The sequence below is a fragment of the Myotis brandtii genome, unplaced genomic scaffold (genome assembly GCF_000412655.1).
Source record: "Myotis brandtii unplaced genomic scaffold, ASM41265v1 scaffold455, whole genome shotgun sequence".
NCBI classification, from domain to species: domain Eukaryota; kingdom Metazoa; phylum Chordata; class Mammalia; order Chiroptera; family Vespertilionidae; genus Myotis; species Myotis brandtii.
In genome coordinates this window covers 527352-542912 of record NW_005367384.1, presented here as the reverse complement: position 1 = coordinate 542912, position 15561 = coordinate 527352, and the positions used below count along the sequence as shown (strand labels likewise).

Here is a 15561-nt window from a genome sequence, read left to right as displayed (position 1 = left end):
CGCGGGCCGTAGTTTGCCCACGGCTGGCCTAGTATATGGTCTAGCCTAGAAACTGTTCTGTGTGCACTTGGGAAGAATGTGTATTCTGCCATTGGATGTAATTTTCTTTGTATGACTCTTAGGTTTCTTTGGTCTATAGTGTTGTTCAAATCTTCTGTTTCCTATTGATTCTCTGAATGATCTATCCATTATTGAGGGTGGGGTCTTAAAGAATGTATGAGAGTTTTTATCCCAAGAGCAGTGGTTCTCAAACGTTGATGATTTTGCTCCCCCCAGGGCACATTTTGGCACTGCCTGGAGACATTCTGCTTGTCACAACTGGTGAGGGGGGGCGTGGCTGTTACCTCTGGCTTCTGCCAAGTAGAGGGAAGGGATGCTCTAAACGTCTTAATAGTGCTCGGTACAGACCTTCACATCTAAGAATTACCTGGACCAAAATGGCAATAGTACCGAGGTTGAGAAGCCCTGCCCCAGAAGAACAGAGAGAAGATACTGACAGATTCAAGAAGCGATTAGGTAGAACCACTAATAGTTCCTTTGTGGTTGATGCTATGAGGACAGGAGCATCCTCCCATGACACATTGGAACTTCTTGGTAGATTCCCGGACTGGCAAGCCTGTGGTCTGTGTACCCTCCCGGCCTTTTGTCTCAGAGAAGCCTTTGAGCAATCCGAAGCGCCTTTGTTATTCTACACAGAGGAACTTTCATTGTAACGGTCCCTCTGCCCATCCACAGAGCATCGTAGGGATTCCGGAACCCGAAATAATGTAAGGAGCTTACGATGAGGACGGATAAATGCTGAACAACACAGTCAAGGTTGAGTGCCCAGAGAAAGGGCATCTGGACACATGAGCTTCCAAAATGCCAGTGGTGTCCGTTGTCTTTCAGGTGGTAAACGTGTCGCGGCTGGAGGGAGATGACGATCCCGTGCAGCTCATCTACTTTGTGGAGGATCAAGACGGAGAACGACTCAGTGCAGTCAAGTCTTCAGACCTGATCAACAAGATCGACATCCAGAGAGCAGCCATTATCTTGGGTTACCGAATTCAAGGCGCTGTTGCCCAACGTAAGTGCCCAAGGCTTGGCCCCTGAGTAGCCATCTGTGCTGTGCTGTGATGGGCTCAAAGGCCAGTCTTTTCCTGACAGTGAACTCTGAGTTTAAAGCATTCTTAGGTGGCCGAAGTAGACCTGTGTCTCACACCCATATTATTAAATGGCACTTATATAAGATGTCAGGTGTTAGAATGTATTTGAAAAGACCTTTATTTCCATTGCTTGTGGTGATAGCCTTCACTGCCTTTTTTCCTACCTAGTATTTTGTATTCATAGCATTCTACTAGTGAGTTTTAGTAACGTAAGTTTACTTTAGTACTTTTTCCCCTACTCTGGTCCTATTTCTCGTTTCAAAAATTTGTCTTCAGTAAAATAACGTGTTTTCCCTGTATTTATTCCAAAATCTTACATGTCATTTTGAACGTTGGTGGGGACAGTGAGTCACGCAGGAAGCCGGGCGGTGCCCTCTGCATTTATTGGCTTCCTTCTGGGTCTTTCAACACAAAGAAGCCCTTGATGCTCACCCTTTTCAATCCTGTTTGCCTCCCACCCTCGCCTCACACCGCTCCACTATTTAGAAAGAGGTTATTTTGATATTTCTTTATTATTTTTGGAAGATACGAGCCCCCTGTCCCCTGGCAAAGGCCTCCCTCAGTACTTTTTTCCAACTCACAGATTTGGGGTATTTAAAATTAAGAAAAGGAGTGGCACGGAAGAGTGTTTTTCTCTCTAAATATACCTTTATGAATCAGAGTGCTATTTTAATATGACTGTTTTTCCTTTATGATCCTGAGAGCAATCCCTTTCAAAGCTCAGTGATACTTGCTCCCAACAGTAAAGGGTAGGTAAGTGTTTAGAAGGGACTCAGCATCAGAGAACATTGGAAAACTCTGTAGGGCAAATACATAGGTAACAAAGGCAGTTTTTTAAATGACAGCTTTGTAATGATTTTCGGCAATAGAGGATTCTTCATGGAATCCATACTTGTCCCTGGACACGAACCAGGAAGAGGGCTAATGGGCACACTTTCTCCATTTTATAAAAGATGATGGGAGACTTAAAGCAAACAACCATTGGTGGTGTGTGTATTTGAGATGTAATTGTATATGAGTGTGTTCTATTTCAAAGCAGTGAGAAAAAATAAAGCACGTACTTACATTTTTTTTTCATATATGACATTCCTGGTTGTCGGAGCAGTGTCCCACTCCAGAGAAACACTGCACCTTTTAAAAAGATGAATTGGTCCTGGCTGCTGTGGCTCAGTTTGGTGCATGGATGGGCGTCATCCGTGCACCAAAAGGTTGCTGGTTTGATTCCCAGTCAGGGCACATGTCTGGGTTGCAGGCTCAGTCGATGTTTTGCTCTCACATCAATATTCTGTCTCAAAAATCAATAAAAATATTTAAAGACAAAGATGAATTGCAGTAGTGTATGGGCACTTTCAAGCTCACTTCCACCTGTGGTGATAGTTTTTCTTTGCACCTCTCTTTCCTCCTTTTCGTGCTAAAAACCACAGGGGCAACAGTCCTGGGATTGGAATCCTATCCAATACCAGGGCCAGCCCGAGGCAGCTGCGGGCCCTGGGTCAGGGCCTCGTTGTGATCAACTGTGCCTCTCACAGGGTTTCACTAGGTTAGGACTAAAAAGAACATCTAGTTGTCCCAGCCTCTCAGTGTGATTCTGTCCTTCCTTCTATATTGTTTGTTGTTTTCATGCAAAATGAGCTATATTTAGGCCAAATTTAAAGGTACAGATTTTTATCACTCTGTTACCTTTCTGTTTCCCGCGTAGGCTCTGCTCTGGAACTTGGGCCTCCTTCAGTGCATGTGCCGTAGAGCAGCGGTTCCAACCGGTGGTTCGCGGACCACTGGTGGTCTGTGGGGTCCGAAAGGTTGGCGACCGCTGCTGTAGAAGCCCACTCCCCTCCCTCCCTCTCTCCTGAGCCTCAACCCAAACTTAAAGCAGCACGGAGGATCGTTTGTGGTGTTACATCCTTGAGCAGAAACCTTTCAATCCCATGGCATGTGTTATAGTGGATGTGAAAAGAGCGTAAAGTGTGGTCCCTGCCCATGATGACTGAGATGTATCTGAAAAGATGAGACTTAGAGCCATGACCATATTGATGTATCAACGTGGTACATGTATGTAATAAAATACGTCTTAAAAGAAATAGTAAGATCCTGCCTGCAAGACAGACACAACCAGAACAAAAGGCAAAGGAGAAGTCCTGGAAAGGTGGTTATGAGTCAGCCCCAATGGATGAGGAGGTGGGGCACAGAGGAGGGGTATTTTGGTTTTCTGAGCCTGGTGACTGGAACCTGAGCTTTAAGAAAGCTGAGTCCTCTGAGGGATGAGTAGGGAGGGCCCAGTACTGGGAGGCAGGGTTAGGGGAAGGAGCTGGCGAAGGAAATTGAGAAGGACAGAGTAATTGAACCATAATTGTCTAAGGCCGTGAAAGATGGGGGGCTGGGGTGGGGGTGGCAGGAAGGGTGGGGAGTGGTGGATTCCAAGTAAGCTTGACTTAATTTTACTTTAGTGTTATTATTATTTTAAAAACAAGCTCTGACCAGTTTTATTACAGAACAGTTTTGCACAACTTGCTTTTCTCCCAGCTGTCCTGGCGTGCTTCTAATGATTTCAGAACCACCCGGATCAATGCCAGGCTGCACACTCTAGTGCAGTGGTTCTCAACCTTCCTAATGCCGCGACCCTTTAATACAGTTCCTCATGTTGTGGTGACCCCAACCATAAAATTATTTTCGTTGCTACTTCATAACTGTAATTTTGCTACTGTTATGAATCGTAATGTAAATATCTGATATGCAGGATGTATTTTCATTGTTACAAATAGAACATAATTACAGCATAGCGATTAATCACAAAAACAATATGTAATTATATATGTGTTTTCCGATGGTCTTAGGCGACCCTGTGAAAGGGTCGATGGACCGCCAAAGGGGTCTCGACCCACAGGTTGAGAACCGCTGCTCTAGTGTTTTCCACACGCTGTGCCCAGTCCGGTCTTATTGCCACTGTGGTGATGGACCCCAGTCCCGGCCAACATGGCATAGTCTCTATTTCGGATCCCCTGAAGGCTGGGTGCCGCTGGCGAGGATGACCAGTTTCGCTTTGCCTTGTCTGATCATTTTCAGAGTCTGCTTGTACCCCAGCACGTACTGGCCACTTTTCAAAACGTGTTGGAACCTGGAGTCGATCGGCTCCAGTGACTTTTTGTCTTCTTCGCGGCACCATCTTCCTGCTTTGGGTGTGGGGTGGCCTCCAACCAAGAGCAGCCGCCAAGATGCCTGGGGAGCGAGAAAGGAAGTGATTTAATATGATTTTAAAATTGACAGCTGGTACCTTGGGTAAATCAATTTTGATTAAAAGCCATGTTTCCAGGGTTTAAGGAGAAACACAGATGAGGAGATAAGGCAGGGCTCGTAGCCTGTATTTAGGATTTCTACTTTTTGGTATGGAAGCATTCCTGCAGTGAGAATTGAGCGGGAGCTGGTAGAATAAACTGAGAGTCAGGAGATCTGGCGTTAACCTAGCTTCGCCATTGAATTAGCCGTGCTGCTTTAGGCACGTCCTGTCTCTCACCGTGATCCCTAACCCATCCACCACATAACCGTCTGTGTTGTGCTTGTTTACTTGGTCGCGTTTCCTGTCCTCAGGAGATCATAGCCTTTAACCCGTTGCCTTGGGCTGGAATGACAGGAACTTCCCAGGTGTCTCCTAGGAGAAGGCACGCTCCCTGCCCAGAAGGGCTGTCCAGTGAGCGTGTCACTGAGAGACCTTCCTTCCTTGTCTGCAGCCGTGGACAGGGTGAAGCGGCCGTCGCCGGAGTCCCAGAGCAACAACCTCTGGGTCATCGTCGGCGTGGTCATCCCCGTGCTGGTGGTCATGGTGATCGTCGTCATCCTTTACTGGAAACTCTGCCGCACAGACAAGCTGGACTTCCAGCCCGACGCCGTGGCCAACATCCAGCAGCGCCAGAAGGTGAGGGCACATCCCCGGAGGTCGTGCACGCGGCTCGCAGGCAGGGGTGGGGGAGCCCAGGCTCTCGATACCGAAGGGGAGCCATTAGGGACATCTTTTGGGGTTAATGGTGGTGTCCCTTTGCCTTCGCTTCTGCTTGCTGAGGCCCCCGCTCTTCTGTAGTATGAACTGTTTGCAAGAAGGTGAAGCTGTGCAAAGGCTTAGCCATGCCTTCGAGAACCCTGACTTCCACTGAGATGTTGTTTTTGAGACCATCAGTTAGAAGATCTCATCTGTTCTGGGTATGAGTTCTAATGTCTGTTAACCCTGGATGTCTTCAGAGAATAGGAACAAAGGGAGATTTTTCTCACATCTGTGTGTCTGTGTCTCCCATACACCACTTCCCTGGATGGCTCCTTTATTTTCCATCCACCTGTTGCAAGCCCACCTGTCCACCTTGATCGAGAGCACTTAGTCATTAAAGGATGGTAATGCATGCCAGAAACATTTTAACTTAAAATATATGAATAGGTATTTAATTGACATCTTTCAACATACCTCGTCTTTTTTTTTTTTTTTTTTTTTTTTTTTTTTTTTAGTATTTATCTACTGAGAGGAATTCCCTGTGGTCTTTCTTCCCCCTACTGGGGATGTGCCCACAACCAAGGTAAATGCCCTTGACTGGGATCGAACCCGGGACCCCTCAGTCCACAGGCCGACGCTCTATCCACTGAGCCAAACCAGTCAGGGCCCTGTGGTCTTTCTTATAATAAATGCCCCTCATACATCAGTGCAGTTTCCAGTTTGGGTTTCTTTAGAGAAGAGCAAAGCAACCTGAGTGCCAAGTTCTCCAGGTTTTAATAATCCTCCCTCTTCCCGCCCTGCCGTCTTTTTGAATTGACTCCTAATTTGACAACAGCTCCTTGTCCACGTCTTCCTAAAGCATTCAGTTTCGTTTTTATAGTGGCAGCAATTCTCTTCTCACATGTTTCACCAGTTTCTGCAGTATTTAATGGCCACATGCAAGTTTCAGAGCAAGGATATGGACTTTTGGTCGGTATCTAATCCACCTGGTGTGAGCAATAACATGCCACGTACCAGAGAACTCACTTCCTGCCGACATTCAGCATCACGTGAGATCAGCCATTGCTAAGGGAATGGACGTGGTCATGAACCTATGTATGTATTAACATGTACCTTCTACTCAAAAAGTTAGAGGACTCACTCAGCTCTAAAAGTTGGGTAAGAAAAAGCAAATAAGAAACAAAGAATTGCCTGGTTCACCTTTGAATTTTATTCTGGTTGTGTGAGTATAAAAAATTCTGGGCATTACAAACCTAGACCTGCTGAATGAAAAAATAAGTATTGTTTTTACATTTATTTCATGACTGTAAAGGTAAACGAAGAGTATTCTTTTTCTTATGAATTAACTAAGAAATGCAAAAATCTTGATTAAGTTGCAAGTACATGGTTATCAAGCATGTTGGATGCATTTTATACTTCAATATTCTAGTTGTTACATGTCTTCATGTATTTTTTACCTACTTTGCCAAAGTTGTTTTGTTGTTAGACAAATGAATGGCACAGAAAAATAAAACCTGGAAAAAAATTCCTTGCTATTCCAAATGATTCAGAGTGTGAATTTCATTGTGACGAGATCAGCAATAGATTTGGAAATTTTTTGTTCTGGTGCAGAGTCCGGTTTCAGAGAGATGTAACCAGTGCATTTGATTCAGACGGCTGTGCATTTAGGTCTCTGGTTCCTCAGTTCCTAATGTAAACACCCACTGTGGGAGCCCATCCATTATCTGTTACTTCAAGAAGCTATCGGAGGACCGCATCTCTGAGGTCAAAACAGGGTAGTCCCCAAGCTTTCTCCTCCTCCCACTTTTACTTCCGAAATATTGTCACATCCCAGATGTGGCTATGAAGCAAAGGGGCAGAGTTTCCAACGGAAACGCCAGCCTTTGGAGTTGCTCAGACGTTTTTACAGGGAAGGCCTTCTGCGTGGAGCCTCCCCAGGAGACGGAGTGTCTTGCTCGGAGGGCAGCACCCCGACGTTTCAGAAGCACGGGCTTTGTTTTGCTGGCACAGGAGCCCACCGTCTAGACTTATCAAGTGTTTTCAGTAGGAAAAGGATGGTCACCGAGGTGACTGTCAGAGTTCCTCTGCTTTTCTGGGTGCCTTTCTGTTTTCTCTCTCTCCCTCCTGCTCACCCCACCCCTGATGCTGCCTCCCTGCGACTCTGAAATCTTGTAGTAAACCCTAGAGCTATGAACATCTGGAAACAATCACTCTGGTGAGCGAAAATCCACACCCCCTTCTCCTGTAAGGAAAAGGAAACCTCTTCAGATTGTCTGGGAGTCGATTAGGTTTGAAATAGGATAGAGGGAGAGGCCTTTCTGTCATATTTGGAAGTAGGGTTCTTGCTTCTTTCTAATAATAAAGAAAAACACCCTAACCTGTGCCTTTCTTTTCATCTGTGTTCTCTTTAATCTGAAGCCTAAAGTCACCACTTGTCACTGTTCCCCACAGACCTCCAGCTTGGACCCGCCTCGCCCCGCAGAGGTTCCATTTAAGGATACGAATGGCATGGCCTACCTGCTGCTGGTCCCATGGGAACTTGTTCTGCTGGGGACAGGCCACCCCCTGTTGTTGGTGCAGGACTGGAGTTCCGTTCCTGGCCGGCTGGCACCGTGGGCCGCCAGGCGGAGCTGCCTCAGAACGGCATGCTCATTCACCAGGCACTGAGCATGTGCTCAGAGCCGGGCAGGCCAGGCTGGGTGACAGGCACAGATGACATGCAGTCCTGCTCTCGAGGGCTTTGGTACGGGAGGAGGACAAGGCTACAGTGGCTGACGCAGTCACAGTGTCGGTCCTTCTAGGGTGCTGCAGGAGCGGGGAGGAGGGGCCCCCTCTGCCTTCCGAGAGGAGGTGATGCAGGGCTGACGGGCAGGGATGCAGCCAGATGAAGTGGGCCCAGACGGAGGGAAGGGCACAGAGGTCGAGAAGGCTGGGACAAGGTTGTATGGAAGGGCACAGCTGAAGCTGCGGAGACGGAGGCAGGCAAGAGCCAGGCTCGGAGAGGTTTGTAGGACATGTAAGGGTGGGAAGGGATGCTGTAGGTAGTGGGGACCCATTGAAGGGTTTTCGGCAGGGAGAGTAGCTGGAGTGTCTGTCAGTTTGGGACGGTCACTTGGGGGGCAGTGTGGCCAGTGGATTGAAGAGACGCTCAGCCAGGTTCAGCTTGGCCCCTGTGCTTGCTCTTCGATTCTCTGCAAGGATCCCGTGAGGCCTCACGTAGGTGTTTCTAGTTCACCCACAGTCAGGTGACCCTGACCTGCTGTGGCCTGGGGGCAGCAGAATCTTGGAGCACTGCTCTCCCAGACTCAAGACCTGAGGGTGGCAGGGCCCCACGCAGACACACACACGGTAACGACTTTGTCTGGTCCTCACTGTGGGGACGTCACGTGGTCGTGGTGAGCTTTCACAGGCCACAGCCATCGAATTGTAAACGCTTAATGCGTTCTCTTCGAGATCGGAGATTTTCATTTAGGTTCTGCTGGGATTGCTCTGTGGTTTCCTTTGTCATCTTAGTGCTACTTCCCAGGGTTCAGACTCACCGAGTACTGGGGACTTCACTCTGTCTTGTCCCATCTGGGTTGTATTATATTTATGGCTCACGTGTTTTAAAATTCATCAGGCGTCTCTGACATCAATAAAAATATATTTTAAAAAGGTTTTAAAAAAAAAAAAAAATTCATCAGGCGTCTTGCCTGTTACTTGGCTGACCTGCTCCACAAGGCCTCCCTGACTTGTCAGTGACATATTCTGGTTGGGTACTGATCCTGGGGCCTGTCCCCTTTGTGATATAGTAAAGAAAGAAGGAACAGCCTGGCCAGTGTGGTTCAGTGGTTGAGGGTTGACCTATGAACTAGGAAGTCACGGTTAGATTACCTGTCAGGGCACATGCCCGGCTTGGGGCTTAAAACCCCTGGGGGGGGGGGCATGCAGGAGCCAGCTAATTGATGATTCTCTCTAATCATTGATGTTTCTATTCCTCTCTCCCTCTCGCTTCCTCTCTCTGAAATCAATAAAACATAATTAAAAAAAAAAGGAACAAAAGAGCTATCCTTACTCAGAAGTAACTGGGTCCTAAATGAATATTAAAGCACTAATTAATCGCCACCCTTCTTTTATAAGATACGAATTCAGGTTTATTCTGCATATGGAAGCTGGAGACACAGTACATCCAGACTTAACTCTAGATTAAAAAAAAAAAGAAATAGAAAAACTAGAAAAAGTGTACCAGAAAGTAGGGTTGAAATGAAAGTAGCTAATTCCATGAGTGTGTGTGTGTGGGGGGCGGGGGGGCAGTGATTTCTGTAATTTTTTCCTTCTGTGTGTAAATGGCTTTTGTTTTGTGGGTAAGTACAGATTAGTTGCCAAATTTCTATTGTTGTGGAAGGTGGTGACTCACAGAGCCTGTGGGAAGTGTAAGGATCTAATGGGTATATTTAGAGATGTTAGTGGGAATCAACCAGAAGCAACAGGGCTTCAAGGCTGTGGTGGATGTTTCATTTATGGCAAACGCCCTTTCCTTGGTTCCCCCCAAAATTCAGTAGGTTCTCTGCATCAGCTGACCTTTTAGAAATTCCTTCCGTCATCACCTGTTTGTAGAGCGTGTACCATGTGTCACATCCTGTTGCTGAGTTACGGAAGTTTGTATCAGAATTTATATCTACAGCTTTATCTGATGCCTGGGAATGCTTAGCTGACTGTGTGTATTAAGTTCTTGATGTTTATCAACGAAGAGCGATAAGAATGCTGTCAGTCTCATTGTAAGGCACTTTGACATAGGCATATATTGGGTTGTTTCATGAGCCCTGAGAGTTGGTCAGCGAAGGCCGTTATTTCCTAGACTTGGGGTACACAGGCTGCACCATGGAGACAGTGTGGTTCATATTTTTTCCTTATTTTCTTTGGAGAGCTTTGCTTAGAGGAGGTCTCCAATCTGTGGCTCCTCCTTCAAATTAAAAAGAATATTTCTTCCACTTAGAAAAACGATTAATTTTAGAGAGAGGAAGGGACGGGGGAAAAGAGAGAGAGAGAGAGAGAGAGAGAGAGAGAGAAACATTGATGTGCGAACGAGACATCAGTCGGTGCCTCCTGCATGCCCCCCACCAGGGGTCAAGCCTGAAACCTGACTGGGAATTGAACCAGGAACCCTCCGGCACACGGGACGATGCCCAACCAACTGAGCCAGACTAGCCAGGGCTTCTCCTTCAGTTTTGACAAAGCAAACCATCTACCTCACAAAAGAGAGTGTTTCCCAGTCACTAGAGGCATTTGCTTTCTTACTGGGGAATATACCAAAAAGGGTTTTACCAGGATTGATAAGACGATGTTGATGGTGATGATTAGATGACGATTATAACTGTTATTCTTTTGTTTAGAGGCACCTTGTTTATGGAGCTAAAATGAGGTGTCGCTGGAGGGAAAGCAGCCACATGGGTGAGAGGTGGGTCTCTCTTCTGTAAAGTAGGAGGTCTTTTATGAAAGGAGGCTGGACAGGGGGACCAGCCTGGTGCCCAGACCCCTGGCGCACTCAGGAAAATCACGTTTAGGTGCGAACATATGAAGAGGTTGTCCATCTGGAATTTGATTCCCTTAAAGGGACTATGTGCTTCTAGAAAGGTGTGCACCCCCAGGGATTTGGTGTGCTAATCTTGTCTCAGGGATGAGGATTTATCCTGGGGGGGAGGGTTGGGGGTGGGGAGCCATGGAGCAGCAGGTCGGGTTTATTGTTTTCGAAACAGCATTCCTGAGCCAAGGGGTGTGTGGCAGTCACACACTGTCTGTGTGGTGGAGTAGCCTGCTCTTGAAACATGATATCATCGATTTAGAAAATATAGGTAGGCCAGTCTTTGCCTTTTGTTTCCAAGCAACATCTTTGTAAACTATATTTACAGTAAGTTTTGTCTCCCTCTGCTGGCATAAATCATGGTTGCAGATTTACTCTCCTACCCCATTAATCTTGGATTTTTAGTGCTAAAAAGAGGTTAGAGTTAGAGATCACAAATCTAAGCCATTAGTGTTGTTACTCATCTCTGCATAAAGTTGTCACAAATACAACAAAACCTTGTGCTTCTGCACATGGTCTCTCGGCTAAGGGTTTGCCTATGTCTCTTGACTAATAGGACTACCTGTGGGTGTGGGACACAGCCTGGCTGGGAGGGCTTGGTCTTGCATGTGGCCTTCCTGCTGGCAATGAGGAGACCCTTGAGATGACTACTTATATGCAGTTTATTGTCCTACTAGAGGCCCGGTGCACGGATTTGTGCACCAGTGGGATCCATCGGCCTAGCCTGCGGGGATCGGGTTGAAACCGGCTTTCCGACATCCTCTGAGGGGTCCTGGATTGTGAGAGGGCACAGGCCAGGCTGAGGAACCCCACCAGTGCACAATCGGGGCTGGGGAGGGACCGCAGGAGGGCTCCAGGGCATGTCTGGCCCGCCTCGCCCAGTCCTGATTGGCCAGACCCCAGCAGCAAGCTAACCTACTGTTTGGAGCGAATGCCCCCTGGTGGTCAGTGCATGTCATAGCAACTGGTCGAACAGTCCAAGGGTCGTACACTTAGCATATTAGGCTTTTATTATATAGGATGCCCTGCAAGCTCGAATTAAGGAAATTGTTAATACCTAGTGGTGCCCCACCTTTACTGTCCATGCATCCATATACGCGAACACCTCTCCTATCTTAGCACAGGCTGAGAAGCTGAGGCCCGGACCTGTGGTTGCAGGCTCATGGGGTCTTGGTTGTGGGTTTGGTGTGGGTGCCTCGCTGGGACGTAGGCCTCCTGCATATGCCAGTGTGACAAGTGGACTTTTTCAAAGACCCCTTTCTCCTCATCACTGTGCCCTGATTACTCTCCTTTCTAGAAATTTTTTATTCCCTTTACTTCTATTGCATTGAATGGTTCACATTCTTTCTTTTTTTTTGAAGTAGGCTTCTATTTTGTTCTTGGCTTCCTTTTTTCCTCTCTGAGTCCCAAACTATTAGATGTCCTCCAACATTTTATTCATGGACTGTTTTCATCTTAAAATACTGTCAACTCCCCCACATGTCACCTTCTAGACAGATGTTCTCAGAGCCACATCTCCAGCCTGGCGTCCCCCAGGCTTCTGTCCTCCGACTCAGCCACACGGCTGCTTTCCTCTGGAGCTGTTTTTTTTTGTTGTTGTTGTTTTTTTGCCATTTCAACCCAAGCATGTTTAAAGCAAGACCTGACTTTGTATTTCCTCAGGGCATCGTTCCTTCCTGACTCACCCCTTCCCCTAAGTGTCACTTCCACTGTTCTGCGTCCGCTGCTGGTTATCACTGGCTCTCTCTCTCCTTTGCCTCTTGCGTCTGGTCGGCATCCAGTCCCTCCCGCCTGTTCTGTAGATCCCTTCCTTCCTTCCTTCCTTCTTCCCCTCCTTCCCTCCCTCCCTCCTTCCCACTTTCTTTGCTAAGACTTTGGGCTCCACTCTTGTCATTCCAGGAATGTGGAACTGTTAGGCCGTTTTCCCTGGTCCCTTTGTGTCCTGTCTGCTTGAATTTTAGAAATCTGCCTCTTTAGAAATATGTAGGCACGTCTCTGCTCTAGAAGCTGGCATTTGGAGTCGTCCACATGCAGGCCGGCCTTCCCTCACTCCCTGTATTCTGACCCGTCTAGAGCAGCTAATGAGATCTCTGCCCAGCCTCAAGGGTTTGCTGGTCCCTGACACAATCCAGATCACGCTCTGTGTCCAACCTCTTTACTTCTAAGTTCTGTCTGTCCTCTGAGTCCTGACACAAGTCCCCATTTCTCTGTGGAATCCTGTGCCCGTGTCCCTGTCTCTGGAATTGCATAGCACATGGTCATGCCGCTATGGCAGCGGGCCGGGGATCGTCTTGGGGTGTCTTTTGTATTATGGTCTAGCTTTTTAATCCTTGTGCTCTTTAAGTTTTTGCAAGTACCCATCTTTTCTGCAAACTCAAGGCATAAACGGCCCCTTGTACACATTTGACGTTTCAGAGATGTTGGTGGAATTGCAGGCACGATCTCGCCGGCCCTCACAGGCTCCTTTATGGTCACCAGCGTTCAGATCGACCGACCCCCCTCTTTGTTTTAGTTGCAGATCCCCAGCGTGAAGGGGTTTGACTTTGCCAAGCAGCACCTGGGGCAGCACAGTAAGGACGACATCCTGATTATTCACGAGCCTGCTCCGCTGCCGGGGCCTGTGAAGGACCACACCACGCCCTCCGAAAACGGGGATGTCCCGAGCCCCAAGGCCAAGGTCCCCTCCAAGAACGTCCGCCATCGAGGAAGGTTGGTGTCGGGCTTTCTGCATTGTACTCTGTCGTGAAGCATGTTTCCGTTTTCAGTTTGTCAGTTTCCAGTATCAGAAGGGCTGACGGAGAGTATTGCCCACGCCTGCAGCCCAGGAGACTGACCACAGCTTTCCCAAAGTCAGCGAGCCCGTAGGCCGCTCCAATGGACCACCCGAGGGGGCTGTCTGCTCTCTTTCCCCGAAGCATTTAAGATTCCGAATCACTATCCATCGTGGTTTGGCGGTCCCCCTGTGACTTGATTAGGGATTGGCCAGCTCAAGAGTATATATTCTGGGTGAGCAAGCTTGGCCTTCTGGAAATGATACCAGAAACCATGTCTAAAAGGTGCATAGCACGCGATATACACCCAGTACTGGCTTTGTCCTGGCCCATCATGCCTTCATTGCTCTGTCTACAGGTGACCTTCCTTTATCACAGCTTTCTATCTTTTTAAAAAAAATATATTTTTATTGATTTCAGAGAGGAAGGGAGAGAGAGAGAGAAAGAGAGGAGGATGATGAGAGAGAATCATTGATCAGCTGCCTCCTGCATGCCCCACTCTGGGGATCGAGCCTGTAACCCAGGCATGTACCCTGACCGGGAATTGAACTGTGACCTCCTGGTTCATGGGTTGACGCTCAACCACTGAGCCACACCGGTTGGGCACATCTTTCTATCTTTGCTTGATTTTTCTCTGGCAGCTGATGTCACCATTGTTAGTATGTTTGCATGGACTCTTCACCACCTCCCATCTCCCTGCCCAGCTCCCATCTCTGTTTATTTTCATTCCTCTTATCAGGGTAAAGCACTCCAGTGGAGAACTGCTTGATAACACACTCCCCGGAGGTCCCCTCACCCTCTGATGCCCTGGGAAGGGCTACATCTCTGTTAAAGGAGACCCAGTTCACAGTCAGGCTTTATTAAGTTGACTTTAGATCATCACAGTCAAGCTTTGGCTACTAAAGCCTTAAAATTATCAGCCTATCTTTGAGCTTTGATACTTTGGATCCTGATTTTCTGCTAAAAGGAAAAAAGTAGCGTGGGCTCATACCAATATTTGAAATGATGTTATAATTCCTGACATCAGAAAACCTCTCCGGGGGTTCTGGCCTAGTTTTAAGAATTTAATAGATGATCTTTACAAAAGAAACTGCATTAAGGAGAGAGATGGTATTTGCTTAATTATCTTGTAGGTTAAGCATAAGTGAAATCATTAAGCATTATTAATATGCTAGTACAGATTTGCAAAGTCTTTTTTTTCTTCCCTTGTAGTCTCATCCTAAACATTTAGTCACGACATCTCAGTGGCCTGTGTGGTTAATATAATAATTTAGCAACCCTCACGGGCACCAGTGTTGGCATTTCACACTGCTGTTTAATCCAGGGAGCACAAATGGAGGGGTGCCCGCTGGTGGAGTTTTACTAGCCTGGTGCCCCCTGGCTTCCACGCTACCCTTGCTCTTTAGTTATGGCATCAGATCTTGGTGGGGATGTAACTGTAGGCTTCTTCCAAAGACCTGGAGCTCGGTGGGGTGAATGCAGACACCCTGGCTTCCTGGAGATTCTGCAGACCCAACGAGCCCTGAGCCAGACCAGACTGCCAGCCAGGGCCCTGGTCACTGAAGAACCGCCCCTAATTGGGCCCCTGATTTCTTGGCATTTGTTGAAATGCAGCCTGCTGAGCCCTTTCCTGCACTGTTACACTGTCTTCAAGAGGTAACCAAGTGCAGTCCGTGTCCTTGGAGATGCTGGACCGTGAGATAATTTTTTGGATTGTCTGCTAATTTCTACCAGTCGGCCTGGGAGCCTGACTTCCACATCCGAATGAGCATGCCCGGCCCCTCCCTTTGCTTTCTGATTCCTCATGCTTACATCTGTTTGGTGTCTGCAGAGTTTCGCCCTCAGATGCTGACTCTACCGTAAGTGAGGAGTCCAGTGAGAGGGAAGCAGGAGATAAGACGCCGGGCGCGGTGAATGACGGTAAGTTCCGCAGAGCCCCACAGAGCGGCCTGTGACTCTCCTCGCTCTCCACATGCAGAGCAGTCATGACGAGGTTCCAGTAGGCTAGGGTTTTATTCTTCAAGTGCTGAACTTAAAAAAATAACCTGTGCAATGTAGTATTCGTTATCCATATGGCGAATGTCTCAGCATCGATGGTCACTAACAGGGTGCTGG

At 47.6% G+C, this 15561-nt stretch overlaps 1 protein-coding gene and 1 pseudogene across 1 annotated transcript in view; one reads left to right on the top strand and one right to left on the bottom strand.

The window, feature by feature from the left end:
* Positions 1 to 15561, top strand: part of KIAA1549 (KIAA1549 ortholog) — a 105621-nt gene that overhangs the window by 49299 nt on the left and 40761 nt on the right. The window contains exons 9-12 of the mRNA XM_014546701.1: positions 889 to 1066; positions 4868 to 5052; positions 13188 to 13384; positions 15278 to 15366. Coding sequence (XP_014402187.1) covers positions 889 to 1066; positions 4868 to 5052; positions 13188 to 13384; positions 15278 to 15366 — 649 coding nt within the window. The remainder of the gene's footprint in view (positions 1 to 888; positions 1067 to 4867; positions 5053 to 13187; positions 13385 to 15277; positions 15367 to 15561) is intronic.
* On the bottom strand, positions 3214 to 4535 carry LOC102256411 (annotated as a pseudogene).